Source organism: Callorhinchus milii, unplaced genomic scaffold, assembly GCF_018977255.1.
Source record: "Callorhinchus milii isolate IMCB2004 unplaced genomic scaffold, IMCB_Cmil_1.0 Scaffold9, whole genome shotgun sequence".
Lineage (NCBI taxonomy): Eukaryota > Metazoa > Chordata > Chondrichthyes > Chimaeriformes > Callorhinchidae > Callorhinchus > Callorhinchus milii.
Genome location: NW_024704750.1, coordinates 14720018 through 14744132, shown reverse-complemented (window position 1 = coordinate 14744132; position 24115 = coordinate 14720018). Strand labels below are relative to the sequence as shown.

The 24115-nt window shown below is 45.2% G+C and overlaps 3 protein-coding genes, 1 long non-coding RNA gene and 1 other non-coding gene across 9 annotated transcripts; 2 read left to right on the top strand and 3 right to left on the bottom strand.

The window, feature by feature from the left end:
- Positions 1–6853: 6853 nt before the first annotated feature.
- On the bottom strand, positions 6854–8576 carry LOC121849685 (G-protein coupled receptor 135). The gene is made up of 2 exons (XM_042338124.1): positions 8516–8576; positions 6854–8396 (listed from the first exon to the last, which is right to left on the bottom strand). The coding sequence occupies exons 1-2, from the start codon at positions 8574–8576 to the stop codon at positions 6904–6906; spliced, it is 1554 nt and encodes a 517-aa protein (XP_042194058.1). The 3' UTR covers positions 6854–6903.
- A 202-nt stretch (positions 8577–8778) lies between these two features.
- Positions 8779–12798, top strand: LOC103178518. 3 transcript variants are annotated; one of them, XR_006085305.1, is made up of 4 exons: positions 8779–8972; positions 9182–9259; positions 9739–9977; positions 12611–12798. It is a non-coding gene; the product is annotated as an uncharacterized LOC103178518 (long non-coding RNA). The 3 variants fall into 3 exon arrangements; XR_006085304.1 differs by having other exon boundaries at positions 8781–8972; positions 9057–9259; XR_487857.2 differs by lacking the exon at positions 9182–9259 and having other exon boundaries at positions 8781–8972.
- Positions 10734–13986, bottom strand: LOC103178517 (trans-L-3-hydroxyproline dehydratase). The gene is made up of 5 exons (XM_007893321.2): positions 13416–13986; positions 12597–12766; positions 12096–12218; positions 11783–11920; positions 10734–11673 (listed from the first exon to the last, which is right to left on the bottom strand). Exons 1-5 carry the CDS (start codon positions 13948–13950, stop codon positions 11548–11550), a joined length of 1092 nt encoding a protein of 363 aa, XP_007891512.2. The 5' UTR covers positions 13951–13986; the 3' UTR covers positions 10734–11547.
- Positions 13987–14070: 84 nt separating this feature from the next.
- LOC103178520 (jnk1/mapk8 associated membrane protein) lies at positions 14071–23832 on the top strand. 3 transcript variants are annotated; one of them, XR_487858.2, is made up of 8 exons: positions 14071–14224; positions 16325–16410; positions 17067–17221; positions 17494–17700; positions 18467–18648; positions 19231–19307; positions 20025–20349; positions 23561–23832. XR_487858.2 is itself a non-coding variant. In XM_007893323.2 (7 exons), the coding sequence occupies exons 1-7, from the start codon at positions 14119–14121 to the stop codon at positions 20241–20243; spliced, it is 1032 nt and encodes a 343-aa protein (XP_007891514.1). In that variant the 5' UTR covers positions 14071–14118; the 3' UTR covers positions 20244–20599. The 3 variants fall into 3 exon arrangements, 2 of the variants coding, with proteins under 2 accessions (XP_007891514.1, XP_007891515.1); XM_007893323.2 differs by lacking the exon at positions 23561–23832 and having other exon boundaries at positions 20025–20599; XM_007893324.2 differs by lacking the exons at positions 14071–14224; positions 23561–23832 and adding an exon at positions 15156–15517 and having other exon boundaries at positions 20025–20599.
- LOC103178519 lies at positions 20425–21302 on the bottom strand. The gene is made up of 3 exons (XR_006085295.1): positions 21241–21302; positions 21093–21153; positions 20425–20546 (listed from the first exon to the last, which is right to left on the bottom strand). It is a non-coding gene; the product is annotated as an uncharacterized LOC103178519 (transcript).
- Positions 23833–24115: the final 283 nt, after the last annotated feature.

The window sequence follows — 24115 nt, the reverse complement described above, 5'->3', positions numbered from 1 at the left end:
TTATTGAGTGGAGTCCTGTAGCATATTGGTAAGAGCACTCGCCTCACAAGTGAGAGAACCTGGGTTTGATTCCCAGGTAGGGCTAAACCTTAGGCAACCCTCCTTACTCCACACGCCTTTGTTTACCAAACAGTAAGTAGGAACCCGGTTGTTAGTTGATTAGCAGATCATTTTCTGGGGGTAATTGTCCTTTCAAAAAAAAAAATTGGTCACTCAGTCCATGACTGTTCGTGGAACATTGGTGTGCGCAATTGGCTGGCACTTTTAGCCCACAAAATATACAGCCAATCCACATTACAGTATATTCTGTGAAACACATTGAGACGTCTCAACGACGTGATAAGGTACTAGATCAAATGCAAGGATTATTATTATATTTATTATTACTAATAGTAGATAATAAACCTTGCGTTTGTTATCGCGCTTTATCACGGCTTCGAGACGTCTCAAAGCCCTTCATAGAATATACCGTCAAGTGAATTGACTATTTTGCGGAATGTCCCAAGTGCAGCCACAGCAGCCTCGTGCATCCCTATCACTTTTGCTTTTCTTACATCGTTCTCACGCTTGTTGCCCCTCTCTGGCTCTGATGGCGGGGGCTGTTGAAATGTTAACCGAAATATTCCTCTTTCACCTCAATTGATCTGCTGCATTGGCAGCATTGGTTGCACTGTGCAGCCACAATCTGGCACAATAGCACCACTCTGTGGCAACGATCACAAACTGCACACCCAACTCATGTGAGGAATAAGTGTCAGGTCAACAAGACTCTCTTTGCTTCTCTTTATTCTTTCTCCCCATGCTCCACACACCACGCAAATCACGGTGCAACTCCAGCACGTAGCTTAACACAGGGATAAATACCAAAGCAAAATAAATTGCAAGAGAATCTTGTTGAGCCGAAGCCAAGGTGCAAACCACCATGAAACCCAGATGTTCTGTAACTGTGGGACTGCACAAACCCAGACTGACACCACAGCAAACTCCCCAAAACCCTGATCAAAGTAACTCAATCAAAACCTTACAGCCACAAAGAAATCCAATTGCATTTCATGTGAAACTTCAGAGCAAAAGTCACTGAGACTAATTCAGTGTTACCATTTAATAATAATCCTTGCATTTGATATAGCGCTTTTCACGTCGGGAGGACGTCCAAAAGCGCTTCACAGACCACACTGTAAAGTGAATTGACTGTATATTTGCGGGCGAACGCGGCAGCCAATTGCGCACAGCAATGTCCCACAAACAGTCGTAGATTGAAAATGACCAATTTATTATTGTTTTTGGTTTTGGAGGGATTATTATTAGGCTCTGTGTGGAGTAAGGAAACTTGCCCAAGGTTTCGCCCTGCCTGGAATTGAACTCAGGTCTCTCGCTTGCAAAGCGAGTGCTCTAACCACTGAGCTACAGGACTCCACTAACAGCATTTGACAACATTTAAAAGAGAAGTGGATAAATATTGGAAGGAAAATAATATTAAAGAGTATGGGGGAAAGAACAGGTGAATGGAATTAAGAGTAGAAAGCTCTAGTTGGAGGACTTGACAAATTTGAGTTGAGGTACAGATCCGCCATGATTTCTGTTTGTGGGTCACTGCTGTGCTGTGCGCAATTGGCTGCCACGTTTCGCCCACACAATATACAGTCAATTCACTTTACAGTATATTCTGTGAAACGCTTTGATACATCTCGAGGACATGATAAGGCGCTATATTAAATGCAAGGATTATTATGATATAATAGAATGGCGGAACAGACTGAAGCGGCTGAACGATCTACTCGTATTCCTAGATATATATAACTCACACTAGGACAAACACAATGTACTGGATGGGGACCTTCTGTTGCTGTAACTGATCCATGATTCTGTTAAAGACTGATTTTTTTTAAAACTTGGACTTATGCACTGTGGAGATGGTTGTTAGCAGTACCAGCTCTATCCAGGTTTGGGCCTTTAAATATTACTGTACCTGATGAATGTCCTATGCGGCAGTGTTAAGAAGCTAAGCTCATCACACCTTTCTGCACAAATAGAAATACGTGGAATGTCACAACTCAGAAACAGGTCTTTCCATCCAACTTGTGCTTGCCAGTGTTTATACTCCACACAAGCCCTCCCCACTCCTAAATCCCCTCTCCTATACCCCTCTGTTCCAATATAATAGTAATGATAATAATCCTTGCATTTGATATAGCCCCTTATTGCATCTTTGAGACTTCTCAAACCGTTTCACAGAACATAGTGTTGGAAAGTGAATTGACTGTGCATTTTGTAGGTGAAATGCGGCAGTGAATTGCGCACAGCAGTGTCCCATAAACAGTCGTGGATTGAGTCACCAAATTAATATTATGATTTTTTAAAAAACATTTGAGGATTACCCCCAGAAAAGCCATCAGCCAATCAACTAACAACTAGGTTCCTAATTACTGCTAGGTAAACAGAGGCGTGTGGAGTAAGGAAACTTTTATCTGGGGCGTTGTTGGCCAGGACACCCAGAGAGACTCTCTTCTCTTTTCAGATAGTGCCATGAGCTCTCTAAAACCTACGGAGTCCTGTAGCTCAGTGGTTAGAGCACTCGCTTTGCAAGTGAGAGACCCGAGTTCAATTCCAGGCAGGTCAGGGCGAAACCTTGGGCAAGTTTCCTTACTCCACACAGAGCCTAATAATCCCTCCAAAAACAAAAACAATAATAAATTGGTCATTTTCAATCTAGGACTGTTTGTGGGACATTGCTGTGCGCAATTGGCTGCCGCGTTCGCCCACAAATATACAGTCAATTCACTTTACAGTGTGTTCTGTGAAGCGCTTTGGGACGTCCTCCCGACGTGAAAAGCGCTATATCAAATGCAAGGATTATTATTATTATTACTTGAACAGGCAAACAGGATCTTGGTTTAATGTCTCATCTGAAGGACAGCACCTCTGACAATGCAGCGCTCACTCAGGACTGTATTGAAGTGTCAGATTCCTGACATGGGGCTTGTAACTCACAACTTTTTGACTCAGAGACCAGAAGTTCTTCTGACTGAGTCAGGCTGATACAAGATTCCAGTGTCAATATCCTGTAACTTTCAGTCAAATAATTTCTGGGCAGAGGGCTGTGAAGGACTCACTGGGTGCTCAATTCATTGCACGGTTTAAATTGAACGTCCCGGGTAGCGTACGTAGACTGGCGATGTTGTATTATCCTCTTGGTATTTGGTGTAGATATGAATTTTCTCCCCAGTCTCTGGTTCTCAGAATTGACTGCAATCGAAGAGAAACTGCAACTAATTTTTCTCCCAAGCCTTTTAATGCACTGTGCATTGTGATCTGGATGTTGGGAGTTGAGTGAGAGAGAACGGCCAGTAAGAACTCTGCCTCAGACTGCCCGCTCTGCCTCCGCGCTCTGCGGGGAAGTGCCTGACCTACAGCTTGATCTTTCTGAAAGCAGTGGGAGGTGCACTGCTGGGCCAGAGTTCAATACAAGTCTGGCGTTTGCACATCTTTGATTCAGCCCAGGGCTGTTTTCAAAGTCTATTTAAAATGAACGGTACAGGTTGCAGGACAATGAGGCAACAGCAGCAAGTTATAATCCTTGTGTTTGATTGGGAAGCTTTCACATCTTGTGAACATCTCCGAGCCCTTCTCAGGACTTTATAGCAAAGTTTAGTGACTGCTTTTAGGCAAACACAACACCTAATTTTCACACAAGTCCACTTCCAAGTCTTTGCTCAAGTCCACTACTTCCTACTGGTATTCACCAACTTTGCTCCAGCAATGCCCCATTGAAGACACTTGTTCCAAATGCATGTGAATATTTCATAAATTAAACTTTAATAAAAACATAACGTACCGACTCACACATGTACACAAACAAACGTTGGACGTTTCAATACCGAATACACTTGCACCATTTTGCTTGAGATAAAAAGTAACATTCAAGTGATAAGCAAAATACAAATCAATTTATGTCTTATTTTGCTTACAAAATATCTATATACATTCACTTTTTCACAAACATTAGCAGATTTGGAAATAAAAACATGTAGATTCAGCTCTGTAATGCTACACTGGGTAAATGTTGTTCTCCTTTTACCCAAATTACAGAAAGGCAGTCTGCGCACTACAAAGCTTTGATACTTAAGGCTTTTAATAACAGCATGTGTTATTTAGGGATTAGCCTTGTAACTTAGTTGAGGGCATTTAAGAAGCTTTAGTGCGTTCCCTGTATATTAGTATTTTTTCAACGTAACCCTACAAGGCAGCATTTACAGAGGAAGGGTGAAAATGTGATTATGTGATGTATCATTTTTTCACCTCTATATCACCAATACTGAACGGCCGCCTCCCATTTCCCTAGTTCTGCTTTAAACAAGTTCAGTCAGGTTGACTCTAGGTCCCCTGGTAAACACTATCAATTTGCCAAATAAAACCCCTCAGTCTGGTTTGGGAAATCATACTCCTAGTGCAGTGCTGGTTTTCTGCATGTGTCAGACCACCCGGCTGACCCACAAAACAACACCTGCCCAATTGACAGAAGATGGATTGATTTGCTTACTTCTCTCACTATTACCTGGTCCTTTCCAACTGCAAAGTCAGAAAATAAACCAATTATTTGCCAAGTGTGCAACTTTCATTGGACGACCTGGATTTCAACAGCAATACTTGAAGGTAAATTTAATTAATACTTTCTAATCTTGTTTCAAGAGACATTCTATCGCTAATTGCACTAATCTTATAATCCTCGCATTTGATATGGCACCTTTCACGTCTGGAGGACGTCTCTTCACAGGAATTTACTGTAATATGAAGTGACTATTTTGTAGGCAAACGCATCAGCCAATTTGTGCACAGCAATGTCCCACAAACTACCGTGAAGTCCGTGACCTAATTATTATCGTCAGGGGATGGAATTCTTGGCCCCAACACTGGGAGAAACCTTTTCAAGAGAAACTTTCAAATAGTCCCTGGGATTTTTAACATCCATCTGAAAAGGCAGATGGGACTCAGTTTAACATGTCGTCTGAAGGACGACACCTCCCAACAATACACCCTGAGCTCAGCAGTGCAGTGTCGGCTTAGACTACATGAGCTGGAAGTCTCCATGCGGGGACCTTCTGACTCAAGATGCGAGAATGCTACCAACCGAGCCAAGCTGACGCACACATAGCATGCCGAGCAATTATGATCATTTACTCATTTTCCCCAAGAGTAGCTTCGCTCACAAGACAGTTCAATGTGGTCTCGCATCAGTATATAAGCAAGCTTGCAAGCTGTCTCACCAGTGCCACCCACCACTTTTTTTTCCCCCGGTGAATTCTTGTTTCGGTCAGGCTCAGTTTATTGCTGAAGTCCTCGCTTCGGGATGAATAATGCGCAGTTCAGATTGCTGCCACTGGAAACCCCAAATGACGTCCTGGGACATTGTGATAACCATCCCGTGACTGTTACTGTGTCCCACGCAGAAGAATAAAACCTTTTTCTTTTTGTTGGAAGGAACTCTGGAAAACGATTACTTTGCGTGGGTGCGCGCGTGCGCTGCAAAGTGAAGCTTTGTGTTCCGAAACAAAACCCGCTAAAAAAGGGCATGGCTGGCCCCGTGTGCGCGTGGGTTGGGGTGACCATACGTCCCCGATTTCCCGCGTTGTTTGAGGTGTTGTATCCCTGGGGGCCACAATTTGCCCCGTCTTGAGTTCAGCAACGAACTGAGCGAGAAGAATGACAATAGCAATTCTAAAACAGATACTCATCAGAGAAAACACAGCCATTAAGTCCTCCGGCATCAGGAATTGCGGTGAGTTACCTTTGTAATATATATATATATAATTACAATACACCCTGAGTGTGTATAATTACACACACACACACACACACACACGTCCTCAGATTTGGTTTACAAAACATGATCATCCTGTGTGTGTGTGTGTGTGTGTGTGACAAAATACAGTCACCCTGGACAGTGTGTGGATGCGGCTGTGTGTGGGGTGTGTGTGTGTGGGGGGGGGGCTGTGGCTGTGTGTGTGTGGCTGTGTGTGTGTGGGGCTGTGTGTGTGTGTGTGTGTGGGGCTGTGTGTGTGTGTGTGTGGGGCTGTGTGTGTGTGTGTGTGGGGCTGTGTGTGTGTGTGGGGCTGTGTGTGTGTGTGTGGGGCTGTGTGTGTGTGTGGGGCTGTGTGTGTGTGGGGCTGTGTGTGTGTGTGTGTGGGGCTGTGTGTGTGTGTGGGGCTGTGTGTGTGTGGGGCTGTGTGTGTGTGTGTGGGGTTGTGTGTGTGTGTGGGGCTGTGTGTGTGTGTGTGTGTGTGTGGGGCTGTGTGTGTGTGTGGGGCTGTGTGTGTGGGGCTGTGTGTGGGGGCTGTGTGTGTGTGTGGGGCTGTGTGTGTGTGTGTGTGTGGGGGGGGCTGTGTGTGTGTGGGGGGGCTGTGTGTGTGTGTGGGGGGTGTGTGTGTGTGTTTGTGGGGTGTGTGTGTGTTTGTGGGGTGTGTGTGTGGGGGGGGGCTGTGGCTGTGTGTGTGGGGCTGTGTGTGTGTGTGGGGGGGGGGGGGGGCGGCTGTGTGTGTGTGTGTGTGGGGCTGTGTGTGTGTGTGTGTGTGTGGGGCTGTGTGTGTGTGTGTGTGTGTGTGTGTGTGTGTGGGGCTGTGTGTGTGTGTGTGTGTGTGTGTGGGGCTGTGTGTGTGTGTGTGGGGGGGGGGCTGTGTGTGTGTGTGTGTGGGGGGGGGCTGTGTGTGTGTGTGTGTGTGTGGGGCTGTGTGTGTGTGGGGGGCTGTGTGTGTGTGTGTGGCTGTGTGTGTGTGTGTGGCTGTGTGTGTGTGGGGGCTGTGTGTGTGTGTGTGGCTGTGTGTGTGTGTGTGGCTGTGTGTGTGTGTGGGGCTGTGGGTGTGTGTGTGTGTGTTTGTCAATGAAACAAACTTGAGGCCCCACACGGGCTCAGACACTGGTGTCGGTGTCTCCTCGCGGCTCGGCCCCGGCGTCGCGTTGGGCGTCTCTGCAGAAGAGCAGCGCCGGGTTCCTGCAGACCCACACGGCGGCCCCCTCCCCGGGGCTGGGCCAGGAGCCGGGCCGCTCGGGCCGGTACCGGCCCTTGTGTCTGTCCCGCCGCCCGGGGCCCAGGCTCCTGCCCTCCCCCCGGCGGCCCTGCCCCGGGCCCTCCGCGGGCAGATAGGCCGCCAGGTTCCCGGTCCTGTAGCCGCCCTCCCGGCCCCGGGCCCGGGCCCGGCCCAGCAGGAGGCAGATGTCGGGGTTCCTGGCGGCGTAGATGAGCGGGTTGATGGCACCGTTGGCCCAGGCCATCCAGGCGGCCACCGCGTCCACCACCGAGGCCGAGGCCGAGTCGTACCCACCGCCGCCGCCGCCCGATGGCTCAGCCTCGGCCGCCGACGACGACGACGCGGCCGCCGCCGCCGCGGCCCAGATCCCGGCCACACAGTAAGGGCCGCGGCAGCAGATGGCGAAGACGATCATCACGAGGACGGTGGTGGCGGTTCGCGTCTCGCCGTGTAATCGCGGCGGCGGCGGCGGCGGTGACCGGGCCCGAGCCTGGGCCTGGGCCTGGGCCTGGGTGTCGGCGAGAGGCCGCACCCGCCGCTCCGACAGCCGCGCCGCCTGGCAGATGTGGTAGTGACAGAAGCACATGAGGGCGAAGGGCAGCAGGTGGCCCAGAGCGATCAGGGCCACGCCGTACGAGAGGCCGAGGCGGGACGAGGCCGAGTGGAAGAGGTGAGTGCAGTGATAGAAGCCCCGCGGCTGGGCCTGAGCCTGGGCCTGGGCCTGGGGCTCGGGCTGGGCCCGGGGCCGGAGCAGCAGGTACCAGGGGCAGGAGAAGAGCGCGGCGGCCGCCCACACCCCCGCCAGCAGCCGAGCGGCCCGGCGGCGGCCGATTTTGCCGCGGGGCCGCCGGGCGATGGCGCAGTAACGGTCCAGGCTGATGAGGGCCATGGTCAGGGCGGAGGCGATGCCGGAGCAGGAGTTGAAGAAGCCGTTGGCCACGCACAACCGGTCGCCGAAGGGCCAAACGCCCCCCCCACCGGCATCGGCGCCCCCCCCACCGGCACCACCGGCGCCGCCGCCGCCGCGGCTGAAGAGCGTGAGGAAGGCGAAAGGCAGACACAGGAGCGCGGCCAACAGGTCCGACAGCGACAGCGACACGATGAAGGCGTTCGTGACGGTCCGCAGCTGCCGGTGTTTGGCGATCACGGCGATCACCGCCGAGTTGCCCAGACTGGAGAGCAGGAAGATCAGCAGCAGGACCAGAGCCTGCGAGGCCAGCGCCATGCCCTGCAGCGGGGAGCCGCCGCCACCGCCACCGCCATCTCCCCCGACAGCATCTCCCTGCGGCTGCCCCGAGCCGCCGCTCTGCTCACTCCCGGAGCCGCCGCCGCCGCTCTGCTCACTCCCGGAGCCGCCCGCCGCCGCTGCTGCTGCTTAAGGGGAATGCGGTAGAAAAATCCATCCGAGGAACGGAGGACTCATCCCTCTGACCTCCGCTTGTTGCCTCTTCTCTTTTTTTTGTTGGTGGCGCCGATTGCAGACACACACACACGCGGTGGCAAGTGCACAACAGCAACCGATCGATCGATCGATCGATCAATCAATCCTCGCATCTGATGTATATCAATCAGCGTAGGTCGGTCCCCCCCCAATGCAAAAGCACTCGACCCCCACAGTCGTTATCCTTTCCCTCCAGCGCGGAGCTGAACGAACTGCACCGTTCTCTGGCAGCGCTCGACCAGAATTGATAATTTTAATGTTTCTTTCTCTCCCTCTCTCCCCACCCCTCCCCGCATGTACTTTGGGGCTTGAGCAAAGCGTGACGTTTCCAGGCGTTGCTAAGGCACTTATATATATATATATATATATATTACGCACTTTCAACGTGATGCAAATAGTCGAGTTGGGGCAGGCAGTCTCACCGCTTACAGATGGAAGGGGAGGGTTGCAGCTCGTATCTCATCAACCGATACGTGTGTTTGTTGTTCAGCGAGAAAAGGCAGATAAAGGTAAGTAGCTTTTGGTGCATAAGTTATACATTAATGTAAACATTCAGCATTGGATGATAAACCACATCTATCTCTACACGGCAGGTAAATGGGATTGCTCCTGAGAGCCAGCAGACAAGATGGGGCAGATGATCTGTGCCGTGAATTGCTATTGGGGCTATGGTTTTTCTGACTCATTTAATAGCTCAAAAACTGCGTTTTGCCAACAGACGAAGAGTTGAAAAATGCAACGCTTCATTGCATTCAATGTGCTGATTATCACATAGAATCTATTAGAACAAATGCAGGTTGGTATGATGGTGTAACACGTTTTCCTTCGTTAATCAAATAAACCAAACCAAGTTGAAGTTTTCCTGTGGCGTTCATAGAAGTATCTCTCAACTGCTGACTGATCCGTCTAAAGTTTGTGTTTAAAAAAACGTTGGTGGGTACACTTAGAATGGGTCATCATTTGGGCCAACAGAGAAATGGGGAAATATTTGCCAAAAAATTGCGGGGAGTTAGTTGATCGGTGCTGTTGAGGTACATTTTACAACACAGAGAAAGAGAGACACACAAATACATCACTCACACAGACGACACAGACTCACATACAAACAATAGAGAGAAAAACACAGTAGCGAAGCGGGTCCTCCGAGCGGAGCGAAGTCGAATTTCCCGCTCGCCCTGAGCGGCTCCGCCCACAGCAGCGCGGGGGGGTCGTTCCTCCCAGGTCCGCTCCCCGCCGTTGACTTCAGCTGAAGTATTGGTGCCTGGTCTCTCGCAGGTCCGTGGCCCGCCCACAGTGACGTCGGGTGAACAAACAGCAGTGGACCAGGACCGGCAACGTCACAGCGGAGGCAGTTTATAAAGCATTCTGCGGAAAAATTGCGGCTGCACTTTTTCTATCGGCCCAAGTTCATCATCGACCCAACGAAGGTCATTAATAGCAAATCAAACTTTATTGGCCTAAGTAGAAGTCATTCAGCCGTTGGATTTTTGACTTATCTTCGCCTCCATGAAAAGGTATGTACGTGTGTCTGTCTCTCTATCGTTTGCTTCCATGAATACAAATTCATGTCTGCAGTTGGTGATTCAGGTTGAATTCAACACTAACAACAGCAGCGGTTTGTCCAAATAGAACTCGTTCTGCAGTAACCTGAGGCAGGTGGTGCTCAAAGCATTCCCTATTTACGCTCAGACAATCCAAAGTACTGAAAGGAAGAACAGTGAAACTATGCAAACTCCCTGTGTGTCAGCCTCCCCAACTCCTCTCCATAAGCTGCAGATCATCCAAGACTCTGCAGCCTGTGTCCTCTCCCACACCAGGCTCCACGACCCTATCACCTCCACACTCGCCCGACTCCCCATCCCCCAGAGGATAAGGTTCAAAATCCTCATCCTCACTTTCAAAGCCCTCCAAGGACTTCTCCCCCCTACCTCTGCGACCCAACCCCTTACCAACCCGTCCACTCCCTCCGCTCATCGGGCTCCGGCCTGTTTCATGTCCCCTGCCTCACCCACCCCACCATTGGTGGTCGTGCCTTTGGCCATTCTGCCTTCACCCTCTAGAACTCCATCCCGCAGTCCCTCCGCCTCGCTCCCTCACTTGCCTCCTTTGAGACCCGTCTCAAGACCCTCCTCATCGACCATGCCTTCGGTCACCATCCTTCCCTGCCCGCCCTCCATCCTCCCCGATCCCCAGCTTGGGTTCAAAACACTGACTGTATATTAAAGTGATTAATTTGATGATGGCTTCCTGTATTAAATAAAGCCCTAAGGTTTTGTGTTTGCATTTATTTCTGAATTATACAGATATTAAACAATGCATTTCTGAATTATAACACATGATTTTACATATAGCATTTCCAGTTAAACTGCCCAGATTTACAAAGTTAATGAAATCAGAATAGTTAATATAATTACAGAAAAATATAATTCATATACAGTACAAGTTTAATATTTAATTCAAAGGATGGCACCTGACAATGTGGTATATCCCAGCACTGCACTGCAGTGACAGCCTAGACTGTGAATTCAAAGTCCCAACATGGGGCTTGAACTCAAATCACATTATTCTATGTATAATAGATACTTGAAACATGTTATAATGATTTTAGAAAGCGATAAGAACATTACAACATTTTATTACATGTAATAAGGATTCAGATTTAATTTTTTTTAAGAAGTACTATGCTTAATTTGGTACAGAAAAAAACTGCAGCCTCTTATGTTGTTCCTTTCAAATTCTGTGTAAATATAGCAGTTGCATTATACCTTTACAGATAAAAAAGGTATTTGGTTACAGGTGAAATTATGTACCTCTAGGATACCCAAAATAAAATTGTAATTTAGCTTCATTCATGTCTAACATAGATCTCTAAAAATCATATGATTTAACCAATAATGAAAAATATACACAATGTAAAGTAAAATTAGTTGTAATAGCACCATCCATATTCTAGTGTATTTAAACGATAAATGATTAAGAAAACCTTTGAGAAATTGTCCTCAAGAAATTTTGCACAAAGAAATTCTAACAATGTTATCAGAATGAATGATTTTTGATAATAGCAATAAGATAACTATTTTGGATTTATCGAAGAAGAAACCCATCTTTCAGACTGTCATCACTTTCCGCATAATATTTTGCAGTTCCTGTATAATGTGCTTGTCCTGAAACTTCTACGATAACAGCTTTGAAATCGCCGCATTTTGCTTCCTGAAATTTTAATTTAAACTGTTATTGGTAGAAGTAATGGCTGTTATTCTCTGTATAAGTTATATGATAAAACACCGGTATTCCAGTGAGCAACATTAACATTATTTACCTCTACAGCTTTTCCTGTGAAGAATGAGTTTGTTGCACCACTCTGAAAAGTCCTGGTTTGGTTCAGTTGAATTAGTCCCTTGTGGTACTGCAGTGCAATACGAGCTGTTACACCCGAACCGCAGGGGCTTCTGTCAACCTGCTCAAGACACATTAAATAAGATATAAAATGACCCTTGTAAAAAAAAAATTTAAATTTGATTTGGCTTTTAAAGAATATTACCTTGTGATGGATGGTATGAATTTCTGTTTCATGGACAGTTTGAATGCTAATATGAACAACTGAATGTTTCCAAGTATTTAAAATTACCCACCTGAGCATCTGCAAAAACACAGATATTTGCTGTTGGTTCTCCAGAAAATGCATCTTTTCCATCAGTTAATATAGTACCATAGAGAAAGGCAAGATCTTCATCATCAGGGTGATGGAGTTTAACCTATATTAAAAAAATTGAGCAAAGTTTGACATTAATTGTTGGATTAACAGTTGCTATTAGCAAATTCTGGCAGACTAAGTATTCAGTTGCAAGCTATTTTCATAATTAACAAATTTCCGGAGTATACACACAAATCAACTGTTTGTAAAACCTGCTTGGCATGAAAACTGCTGATATATGAGTTAGATTGCTAGCAAATGAAATGGCATATTGACCCATTTTTTACATTATATATTTGTATTTGTTTTAACTTTGTTCTAGTTTCAAATAATTATTTTTAAAAATGGGCATCTAAAACCACAAGAAATTACAGGCAAGGTCCGCTTATTGGATCACCACTTATCATTTCAAGTAGAGGTTCATAATTCAATTTCTCACCTGTTCCTTCACAGCATTCGTCACAGCTGTTGCTGAATCCACAAGGTCCCTGGTCCTGGAGGAACAAACATCTAAACCGAAACGATCAGCACTCACAAACGCATAAAAGGCACCCCCATACCCAATATCCACCACCAGCTTCCCATGTCCTGGGACATCAATTGCAACATCTGCGAATAAAAGCAGACGCGTGTACAAAACCTACAGTTGCAAGGATTATTATTATGAATTGTCTTACGAATATCTTTCTACTTGTGAACGAAAAAAGGATGACACTTGCATCGCGCCTTTCACGTCGGGAGGACGTCCCAAGGCGCCGCCGGACAGTGTACAGCGTACGTTTCAGACCCGAGCTGGGGGTCAAATCCTTCCAACTCATTCAGGGCAGCCTCCAGCTGTCAGGGGGGGGGGGAGCAGTGACAAAGCAATAACGAACTTGCTGTTGTTTCGGAGTCAGAGCCCTGTTGAGCAAGTTGTTTTAGTTGTTGTTGTTGTTGTTGTTATTATTATTGTTAGCCCGCTTTTAGTTTGTGCAACCACTTTCCCTTCAAACGTGATACCCACATCCTGTTCCAACTTGTAAAAGACCGAAAAGAGAAATGGAGAAAAGAGTTTCTCCAGCAATCGGCCGGGAACAAACTGACCGTTCACTTCATGGTTGTCTGTGGGACGTGGCTGTGTGTGCTTCGCCCGCAAAGCACAGTCACTACGCTTTCACAGTAAAAGACATCGGCTGCTTGAACGTTACAGACGGTAACGTCAAATGCGAGGATTATGCAGATGTTCCTTTAAAGAGCCGCTGCCCTCTCCCCCGGGTACCTGTAGCGAAAGCGAAGGCAGGGACACTGTGGAACCGGACCCGGCCGCTCCTCCCGCCCCGGTACTCCACGAAAGCCCGGACCAGGCCGCAGGGGCAGTGGATGTTGACCTGGGTCTCGGGGGAGCTGGGCTCGGGGATGAGCCCGTAGTCCACGGCGTAGCGACCGAGCGCGATCACTGCGTGGCCGCACATGGTGCTGTAGCCCTGGTTGTGCATGAAGAGCACCCCGAGGTGGGCCTCGGGCCTCTCGGAGGCCACGGGCAGCGCCGCGTACATGTCATAGTGCCCGCGGGGCTCGAACAGCAGCAGCCGCCTCAGGTGGTCCAGGCGGTCGCGGACGTAGCGGCGTTTGGCCAGGATGTGGGCGCCGTGGACGGGCGGGAAGCCGCCGGTCACAATGCGCAGCGGCTCGCCGCCCGTGTGCATGTCCAGCACCGACAGCACCGGAGCGGCGCCGGGCTCCCCGCCGGCGTGAGGCACGTGTGACAGCCCGGGAGCGGCGCCGGGCTCCGCGCCGCCTGGAAGCAACGACATCGCGTGAGCCGCTTTCAAACGGCTTCAGCACCAACCGTCACCGCGCGAGGGCGGGGGGGGGGGGGGGGAGGAGGAGGAGGAGAGCGCGCGCGGCGTCACGTGACACCGCGACCTCTCGCGACAAGTAGTGGGAGGGGGGAGGGAGCCGTTGCCGCTGGAGGCTCGAGGATGGTTCGGCTTCTCGCCGCCGCCGTCGCCGCTCTTCTCGCCTCCGCAGCCGCTGATGGGCCTCTGGCGACCGGCCTGGTGCAGCAGGGCCGCCACCACAATACGGGTGATGAGAAGAAGCTTCACATTATTATTATTATTATTATTATTGTTTGTTGTTGTCACAGTGCACAGCGAACAGCGAGCGACTGCGTGTCTGGGTGCCAGCCCCGGAGTGCGGAGCGGTTGGTCCGGGTCGGGTGGAGGCTCTCCAGAGCAAACAGTAAATAACACAGTAATAATACTGCGGCGCACAGGAATAATAATGATGATGAGGAGGAGGAGGAGGAGAAGGGCGTCTCAAAGCGCTTCCTCAGGTCGCACTGTGAAGTGCTGTGACGTTTTATTGGGAGGACGTCCCAAGGCGCTGGACGGTCAGGGATTTGGACCCGAGCGGGTGGGGTGGGGTGGGGTGGGGTGGGGGGCGGTCGGGATCGGGGAGGGTTAGAGGGCAGGAGGGGGTCCCGGCTGAAGGCTCGGTCGGAGAGGAGGGGTTCGAGACGGGTCGGAAACGCCGATTGTCCAGCGCCTTGGGGGCGTCCTCCCGCCGCGAAAGGCGCTACACAAACGTACGGGCGGGCGGGGAGAGGGGGACGTGGAGCAGAGGGGGCGGGCAAGTTGATACGGGGCTCAGCAGGTCGCGGAGGGAGGGAGGGAGGGAGGGAGGGAGGGAAGGGCAAGGCCCGTGGAGGATTCTTGAAGGCCAGGACGAGGATTTTAAAACTCTTCTGGAGACTGGGGAGCCAGTGGAGTTGGGCGAGGGTGGGCGATGGGGTCACGGAGCCTGGTGTAGGAGGAGAGGACACAAGCTGTCAGGTTTGGGACGATCTGCAGCTTATGGAGGGAAGAGTTGGGAAGGCCGACGTGCAGGGAGTTGGCGTAGTCGAGCCTTGATGTAAGGAATATGGGTATGAGGGTTTCGGCGGCCCGTGTGGTGAGGCAGTGGCGGAATCGGGCGATGTTGTGGAGGTGGGGGAAGGCAGAGCGGGGGTCATGGCACGGTTGTGGGGTAGAAAGGACAGTTGAGGGTCAAACAAGATGCTGCTCAGGTTCCGGATTGGCTCTGTGAGGGTGGAGTGTGCATCCTGGGACGGTGGTGCTGTCAGTGCCTGAGGGTGTGGCGACGCTGACGGGAGCCAATCAAAATCTAATTGTTTTGACCGGTAAAAGTTTTCCGTGTGGTTGTCACTTTAGAAGGAAAGTTGTGTCAAGATTTTAATATAGAGCAAAGCTATCGATAAACGTGTGATATTGTAATGTGGTGATAGAAGCCCTCCTTCCCTGCAGTCGTTTCCCCTGTTTACCACAAATCCATTCACATTGATCCTGGCTTCTGATTGATGACAAAGGTGAGGTAGAGGTGAGAGTTTTGAATTAATGGATGCAAATACAACAGTGCTGAAGCTGTATTGCTTTAATTTGAGTTACATTTGATTTTGTACAAATAACAAGGCTATGTTTTGCAAAAAACTATTCTTACCTGAAACTGCCAGTTAAATTGTCTTAAAAATCATTTTAAAAAAAGGATCAGTTACATCAGCACTTTTTTTCATTGATATACAAATTGTCATCAAGCCTTATTCGTATAATCCCAACCACAGTCTACCTTGATGATTCTGTGGTTACGTCAGAGCTCAGCAGATGTTCCTGGTAATCTAACGAGAACAGCTTGCACATATAGTGCTTTTCATGTATGGTGAATGCCTCAAATTATTTCGCAGTGATGGTAGGCAACCTGAGCAGGAAAGAAAGGAGAAGAATTTTATGATGTTGACCAAAGCAAAGCATATTTCATTTTATATTTCAATTTAATTTAATCGTCATGAGGCAAATAGTAATAATAATCCTTACATTTCATATAGACCTTATCACGTTGTGAAAAAGTCTCAAAGAACTTCACAAGATAAACCGTAAAGTAGTGTGACTGTATTTATTGGGGTTGAATAACCATTTAATATAGAGGATTAGTGGGCTAAGACATCGAGAGAAACTCCCTTTTTTCAAATAGTTTCTTTAGTATCTTTAGCGTCCTCCTGAGGATGGGATACTTGTGTTTACTGAACATCTGGTTTCATAACCAATTGTTCACTATGCATTGAAAAACATTTGATTTGAATACATTTTAGTGTGAACAGTTGATGACAACCTTTTTTTAATTCAATTCCAGAATCTGAACCCATGTGCCCTGGATTGTACTGTGGAAAATCCATAACCAATAGGAATGGAAGTCAACTGCAGTACGGAGAATGTGGGGTAAGTTCCCAGTGTGTCTTTCACAGTTCTTGCATAGAGCAGATCAGATAAGATTTTATGGCAATTACAGAGGCAGTGACCAAAAACAGTTGTTCCGGGACACCAATCTGGGCCTAGCCCACATATTGTATCATGTCTTCATCTCCCAAGTTGTAAATTATTTGTTTAGTAGCGCAAATTATTAGAGCCAAATATCTAGGCTGTCAATTATACTGATTTATATTTGAAATGTATATAAATTCTACAATACATCTATACACCACCTGTTTTCATTGAACACCCATCTGAACCCAGTCTATCTTGTTTCTGAATATGATTCTTTAAAAAAGTGAGCACTAGAGTGGACTTCTGGCAGTCAGTGTGACACATTTCCTAAACTACCCTCAATAGGAACGACTAAGTAGAACATTTATTTTGAGAGTTTTGAAACAAAAAGCAGTAAAACAAAGAAAATTATAGAGCTAATGCCTCCTCGTGGCATTCATGTCTGGACTCGTGAGGAATAGACACTGGGCATGTTACTAAAGGGCGATCTGTGCCTGTGAAATTCTACTCCAGCAAGAGTCAATGTTTATTTTTTGGGGGCGGGGGGATGTATGTATCTTCTATATGGATGTGACACCAGTTCTAATACAGTATAAAAATCTTTCTATTAGGTCTGCCCAAGAGGGGAAAGAACAAATAACAGCAAGATTTGTGATAAATGTAATGAATCACCAGACCTCTATGACTGGCTTTATTTGGGCTTCATGGCAATGCTGCCTCTGGTTTTGCACTGGTTTTTTATTGAATGGTATTCAGGCAAAAAGAGGTAAGAGCTATCATCGTAGAAGAATTTGCATGAATGTAAAGTGGTTTGTGTTAATGCATATAGTATGTTAGAGACCCTAAAAGGTTTTAAAGGCTTGCAGCACCATTATTGTTTTTTTAAGATTGTCAGAAGCTAGATTTTAAAGTAACTAATTATTTTCAGTTAATTGAAGGGAGAATGGTGGAATAATAATAAAAATAATAATAATAAATAATAAGATGTTGCATGGTTAGACATTGCAAGATACATTTAATACCTTTTCTCTTGTATAGTTCTAGTGCATTTTTTCAGCATGTGACTGCATTATTGGAGTGCAGTGCTGCTGCTATTGTTACATTGCTGGTGAATGATCCAGTTGGAGAGCTGAAAATTCGATCCTGCCGTGTGAAGATGCTGTCAGACTGGTACACAATGCTTTACAATCCCAGTCCAGATTATATCAACACATTGCATTGCACTCAGGAAGCAGTATTTCCTTTGTAAGTATTTTAATTTCAATAGAAAAGTGTATTGTTTGCTCTTCGGGAAATTACTTTTCACATGCTAACCTGACTTTCAGAGCATTTATATGCCATTCACCAGTAGAAAATAACAACAACTTGCATTTATATAGCGCCCCTCACGCAGGGTAGCATCCCAGAGCGCTTACAGTGGCGGAGCACAATGCCGACCTGGGGGAAGGTGACGTTAGGCACGGTTGAAGAAGAAGATCTTCAGGCACGATCTGAAGAAGGGTAGGAAGGGCGGAGGGATAGAAGAAGAGTGTTCCAGAGTTTCGGGGCGTAGTGGCTGCAAGTGCGGCCACTGAGGTTGGAACGAAGGGCATGAGGGACATGCAGGAGGCCAGAGTTAGTTGAGTGGAGGCAGCAGGTAGTGGGTTGGGGAGTAAGCAGGTCAGAGAAAGTAGGGAGGTGCCAGGGCATGAAAGGATTTAAAAACGAATGTGAGGATTTTAAAATTGATAAATCCCAAAATGCTGAGAATGCACAGCAGACTACCAACACCTGAAAGAGAAAGATAGGCTAAGATTTTAGATGGGATAAGGTTTTTAAAGACGAGTTAAGTTTTTTTTAAAAGTTGAGATAAAGTTATTTAAAGATGCATTAAGATTTCTTTAAAGATGAGTTAAGGTTTTTTGGGTGTGCCCCATCAGAAGGGGGTCAGTAAATTGCCATTTTTAATTGGGTTTCTTGTTGCTGATCAATATTATTGATTGTTCTGACACTCTTTTTCTGTTTTTTTCAGATACACAATCGTGTTCATATACTATGCTTTTTGCTTGGTTTTTATGATGTTGCTTCGTCCACTGCTGGTTAAGAAGATTGCTTGTGGTCTCGGGAAGTCTGACCGATTTAAAAGTATTTATGCAGCCCTTTACTTTTTCCCCATTCTTACAGTGCTTCAGGCAGTTGGTGGCGGCTTGCTTTGTAAGTACATTTTTCTATGTTTTTTTTAAAATACTGCCTTCTCCAAGAAAAGTTTTGTTACGATGGAATTCACTTGAATTAATTTGTGAAACATGGCGTAAGATTTTTTTTAAGCTAACTTCGTTTCATTTCTTAGCCAATTTCCACTTTTGATTCAAAAGCTACGCCTTTGTCAGCAGAGGATGCGATGGTCGAAGTTGGAGTGAGTTTTGTAGAGCACTGCCAATGCTTTCCCCTCAGTCAGGCTGTGTGCCTGTTGAGCTTTATGGGAAAGGAATCGGCTTAGGTTAGTTTCCTTGCCCTCCTTGTCACAAGACCTTCCTCGCTGGAGCAGGCTGAGACTTCACCCAAACTTGGGAGCACTGGACTCTGTTCATATCGGTTGTCACATAGTACTGTTTCTTTTTAATTGAAATATCTCGAAGATGTGATAAGAGGGTATATCAAATGCAAATATTATATAAGAAAATATATTTGCAAGTTGAAACTTACAGGTTTGAAAAATTGCTATTTATTACTCATTGTAAAAAAAAATGGTTTTTGATAGTTACTTGGTATTCAATGTTTTTTCTATCGTTTTAGATTATGCCTTTCCGTATATAATCCTAGTCTTGTCCCTGGTTACTTTGGCAGTCTACATGTCTGCTTCAGAAATACAGGTAAGACCAAAAGAATATTTCTCAGAACACAGATATTCTGTAGTTAAAGGTATTAATTGCACAAGTGATTTTTTTTGCTGCTCAATGAGGATCATTGGAGTAGATGAGCAAAAAGAACTAATGAAGTTAGACACCAAAGTTGTATAATTATCAAATGCTGATGAAAATAGAATGCATGCTTTGTTTAAAAAGTTACATGAACAAATAACATTTATTTAGGTTATGATTATCATGAGGTGCAGTCTACATTCCTTTTTTTGAGTGGTGAAATCTCATGGAGCTTTGTGGAGCTATAGCAAAGCTCCATAAAGCCCACTCCTACCCTCTCTGCCCTCCCTCATCCCAACCCTGTCCCCCACATTTGGGTTCTGATCTGTCTGTTGGGACGTCCTCCCGACGTGAAAGATGCTTTACAAATGTAATTTTGTTGTTGTTATAACGGGTTAGATACAGAGCTGTATTTTTATAACTATGGCTTTAAATTCACCTCAGATTTGTAAAATTCCTCAATTGCCCCAATCACAATAGCTGAGCTGTGGTAAAATAGTGACCAACTATTGTGAAATAATGTGTCACAACATTCTCTTATCACGTCCAGTTTCTTTGCAAAATGTAACATTGAGCCATGTCAAATTATATCAGTAGCATGTCAGGCACCTATGTTTTGTTCATATAAAATGTGCTTTATGATTTATTTCTGTTCAATTTAAAAAAAAGACATACAAGGATCTGTTCACCAAAAAGAAGAGGTTGGTTGTCCTGTTCAGCCACTGGATCCTGCATGCCTATGGAATCATCTCCATCTCCAGACTCGATAAACTAGACCAAGATCTGCCCTTGTTAGCTTTAGTGCCAACTCCAGCACTTTTCTACCTGCTGACTGCTAAATATACGGAGCCTTCACGGATTCTGTCAGAAGGTGGAAATGGACATTAAATAATTCAAAAATAGTGAACAAACATTGAACAAAGTTTTTGTTTAAAAAGTTTCAGCTTGATCGGAATGATTTTTCGGTGCTTGTTGTGCTGGAAGGGAAAATGTTGTGAGTACATTTTTTTCTTTATATTCACGAGTTGTGCTGTCCATGTGGTTCAAACAAAATGACATGAAAAATGGATAAAATTGAAAGTTTTTATTGAAACATCACCATTCCTGAAAATAAGTGGAAATTGCTGCAATCTTAGTTGTCACCTTATCGTTGCTAGAAATGTGAATAATGTTAGTTTTGTCGTTGTTTACCTGTGAAGAAAAAAAGAGGTAAAAGATTAAAATATGCTTTTGTTCTAATCTTGCTCAGATTCTCCAGATGTCTGCATTTATATTCGAAAAGTATGAGTTTAATGGTGGAATTTTACATCACAGTAGGCAGAGAGGGCCTTTGCTGGCTCTCTGAAGTCTTGTTAGCCCAATTTCCCTGTCTTTTCAACCTAACCTTTTATATTTCTGTCTATAATAGTTTTGTCTTATTTCTTTTTAAATGTCAATATGGATTCTGCTTCAACAACTGTTTTGGTGACATAATAGCTCTTTAAAATGAATGCATTAAAAAGTATTATTTTGAAATGATTATTTCCTGACTGACAGAGAAACTTGGCATTGTGAATACAGTCCCAATTTCCCAACAAAATGATGTATTTAGCTTAGAATCACAAAAAATCCCAAGTTAGTCAGATGTGTCTAGATAGAATACAGAGATCCTTTCGTCATTGTTGCTATCTAGAAGTAGCCAAGTAACTTCAAAATTTGCATAAAATTACATTGAATTTACTGGTGAGGTTTTCTTACCTTTTATCAGCTCACTGCTGTGGCTTGAATTATTTCAGCAGACATTTTTGCTTTGAAATTTCTATGATTCAAAAAAAACCAAATTGATTCAAGTGAGAAAGTAATTTTAAAACAAAAGATGTGAAATATTGCAGAGCTTTAAGCGTACCTGAACTCTCTGCACTTTCCACAAAAGCTACTATCCTACTCAGATGCTCCTGGAGTCCTTCATTAATCCTTCCCACGGTCCGTTCTCGGTATTGGATTTTCAATATTAAGTCCTTTATACTGTTCAAGGTACTGTGGTCAGACTCTGAATATTCCTGAGAAAGTGGAAAGATCAACAGCATTCATTTATGGACAACATTGTGTGTGTGTTTACATAAAGCTGTCACAGATACATCTTATTATTGTCAACATTCATGGGTTATAACTTACCTCTTCAATACTCGTATCACCTGCCCAGGTGTTTATGAGATTTTCTAAAACAAATAAGAAAATATATCACTATTAGTGTAGCAGTGTTACACAGATTTAACTGTTTTTATATTTATTACTTCACATAAAATATGGAGAACGGTTTGCATTCTAAAGTTTCATTGGTGTTCAGTGATTTAATAATCCTTGCATTTGATATAGCGCTTTTCACGTCTTCTATACATCTCAAAGTGCTTCACAGAATATGCTGTAAAATGAATTGACCATGTATTTGGGTGAATTTTGTAAAAATGCACATTTCACCAAAAACTCACCAAAAGGGGTGAGATTTTCTGCTGGTCTATAATGTAACCTATTAAAAACAGTATCCTTATTTCTGTTTGGATTGTTGAGTGTTAAGAGTCAGCTCACATGTTGCAAATAGCATAAGACACATTGCCTTAAGGCCTTTTAACATGGGCAATACAGTGGGCTTTATTCATTTGAGAAATGTAAGATTTTTTTGTTGTACATACCAAAGATATGATTGACAGCTTCCTTCTGTTTGTTCATTTCTGCTCTTTGATTACTTCCTTCTTTTTTTAGTGACTGGATACTGTTCAGCTCTTTTTCAATGCACTGCCAAGTCAGAGAGAAAAAAAGTACTTGCGTTAGCTTTAAACTTCTAACGTTACCCATTCTGACCCAGCTGACTCTAACACTCAACAATCCCCATTCGGTATCTCTTTGGATTGGGATGTTGCTCACAATTGGAATATTTAGTGCATTTTGACAGTGGGCCTAATGTGTGCCATTAGACCCACTAAAGATCCTAAAGATCTGCAAATTTAGTGAAAGAGAATGAAAGCAGCGTAATAGATGTTTTATTGCCCACCTTTCAATGTTTTGACCTTCAGAGATTTACAACCAGTATTTTCTGCCCTGGCGATGGTCATGAATGAGGACTATGTGGCATCACTTGTTTTCGAATCCCTTCACTCCCTGGCACTTCCCTACCTCTCCGACTTCCTCGCTCCCCAATCGACCACCTGGCACCTCCGCTCGACTGGCAGTGGCCTCCTGCTTGTTCATCACGCTCTCCACTCCATCATTGAAGGTCGTGCATTCCACCCCCGAAACTATGGAACACTCTCCTCCCTCAATCCCTCTGCCTTGCTCCCTCCTTTTTCAAATCCTGTCTGAAAACCTTCCTTTTCGACTGTGCTACCCCTGGAGGATACACCCTGCTTGCCTAATGCTGGAGAGCGTTAGACGCAGGTTGGCAAGACCAAAGGCTTGGGGACTCCCCACACATGAATTGGCGTATTGCTCAAGTTTAACCAGCTAAAAGCCCATGGTTTTCCATTGATAGTTTGCAGTTCTTGTTCTATTACGACTGAATTACAGCCGTGAAAAACAGCAAGAAATAAGTAGCTCTTCACTCACATTTTTCAATCTGCAGTTTTCGATTGTAAAGAATTCCAGTTTTCTGCCTATCTCGTATAGTTCTCCTTCGACTTGTCTTGTAAGCAATGAATTGTTACCCATTTCCCAGATCTGGGTGTTCCTGCTTTCAGTCAATTTAGTTTTTAGTTCTGGCTGGGGAAAGAGATGAACCAGTTTGACACTGATGTCCATTTGTAAATATATATGATATATATGAGACACCTGGGTTCAATCCCAGGCAGGGCGAAACCTTGGGCAAGTTTCCTTGCTCCACACGCCTAATAATAATCCCTCCAAAACAAAAATCAATAATAAATTGGTCATTTTCAATCCATGACTGTTTGTGGGACACTGCTGTGCACAATTGGCTGCTGCGTTTCGCCCACAAATATACAGTCAATTCACTTTACAGTATATTCTGTGAAGCGCTTTGAGACGTCTAGAAGACATGAAAAGCGCTATATCAAATGCAACGATTATTATTATGATATATCCAGTTATCACCGGTATTTATTTTTCAGTTCTCTCTCTCACTTGCACACACTTTTAAATATTTATGATGATTGTAATTACAGTAACTAAATGTTCTAACAACTTCATTAAATCCCTATTATAAACTCACACAGGTTTGTGGATGTCTGGATCAGATGAAAATATGACATTAACATCCACTAAGGTCTGTAAATTTACAGATGACCAGAGGATTACGCCTTTGCCTAAGTAACTTGACTTTTGATGGGTAGAGAGAGGCCAGAACAACTGCAAATCCTTTTAGCTGTAATGTATCCTGCGAGTGTCAAGCTTGCAACATAATGAATACAATGTAATATGAATTTTATTTCTACATTGTGCTGCTTTGGCAAATATGCAATAAAATTGACCAAACACTTAACAAGGACAAAAGTGTAGCAATGCTGTTATGTTCTCAACAATAAATGTGTGGAAAACTTTTATTCTCAGCTCACAAGTTACAAATCAAATAATCCAACCAAAACCCTCTCGTCAGTTCTCCCTACTTCCTGCTTTTCTACCTCCTGATCCCCTTTAATTGGTCCTTATTTCCTTAAAGGATATCCAACAAATACAACCGATTATTTAAACAAGGTGAGAAACGTTTGTATATTGCTTAATGGAGAAGTGTGGACAATGTTGTTAGTTGTAAAATGCTCTTGGGCATTGCA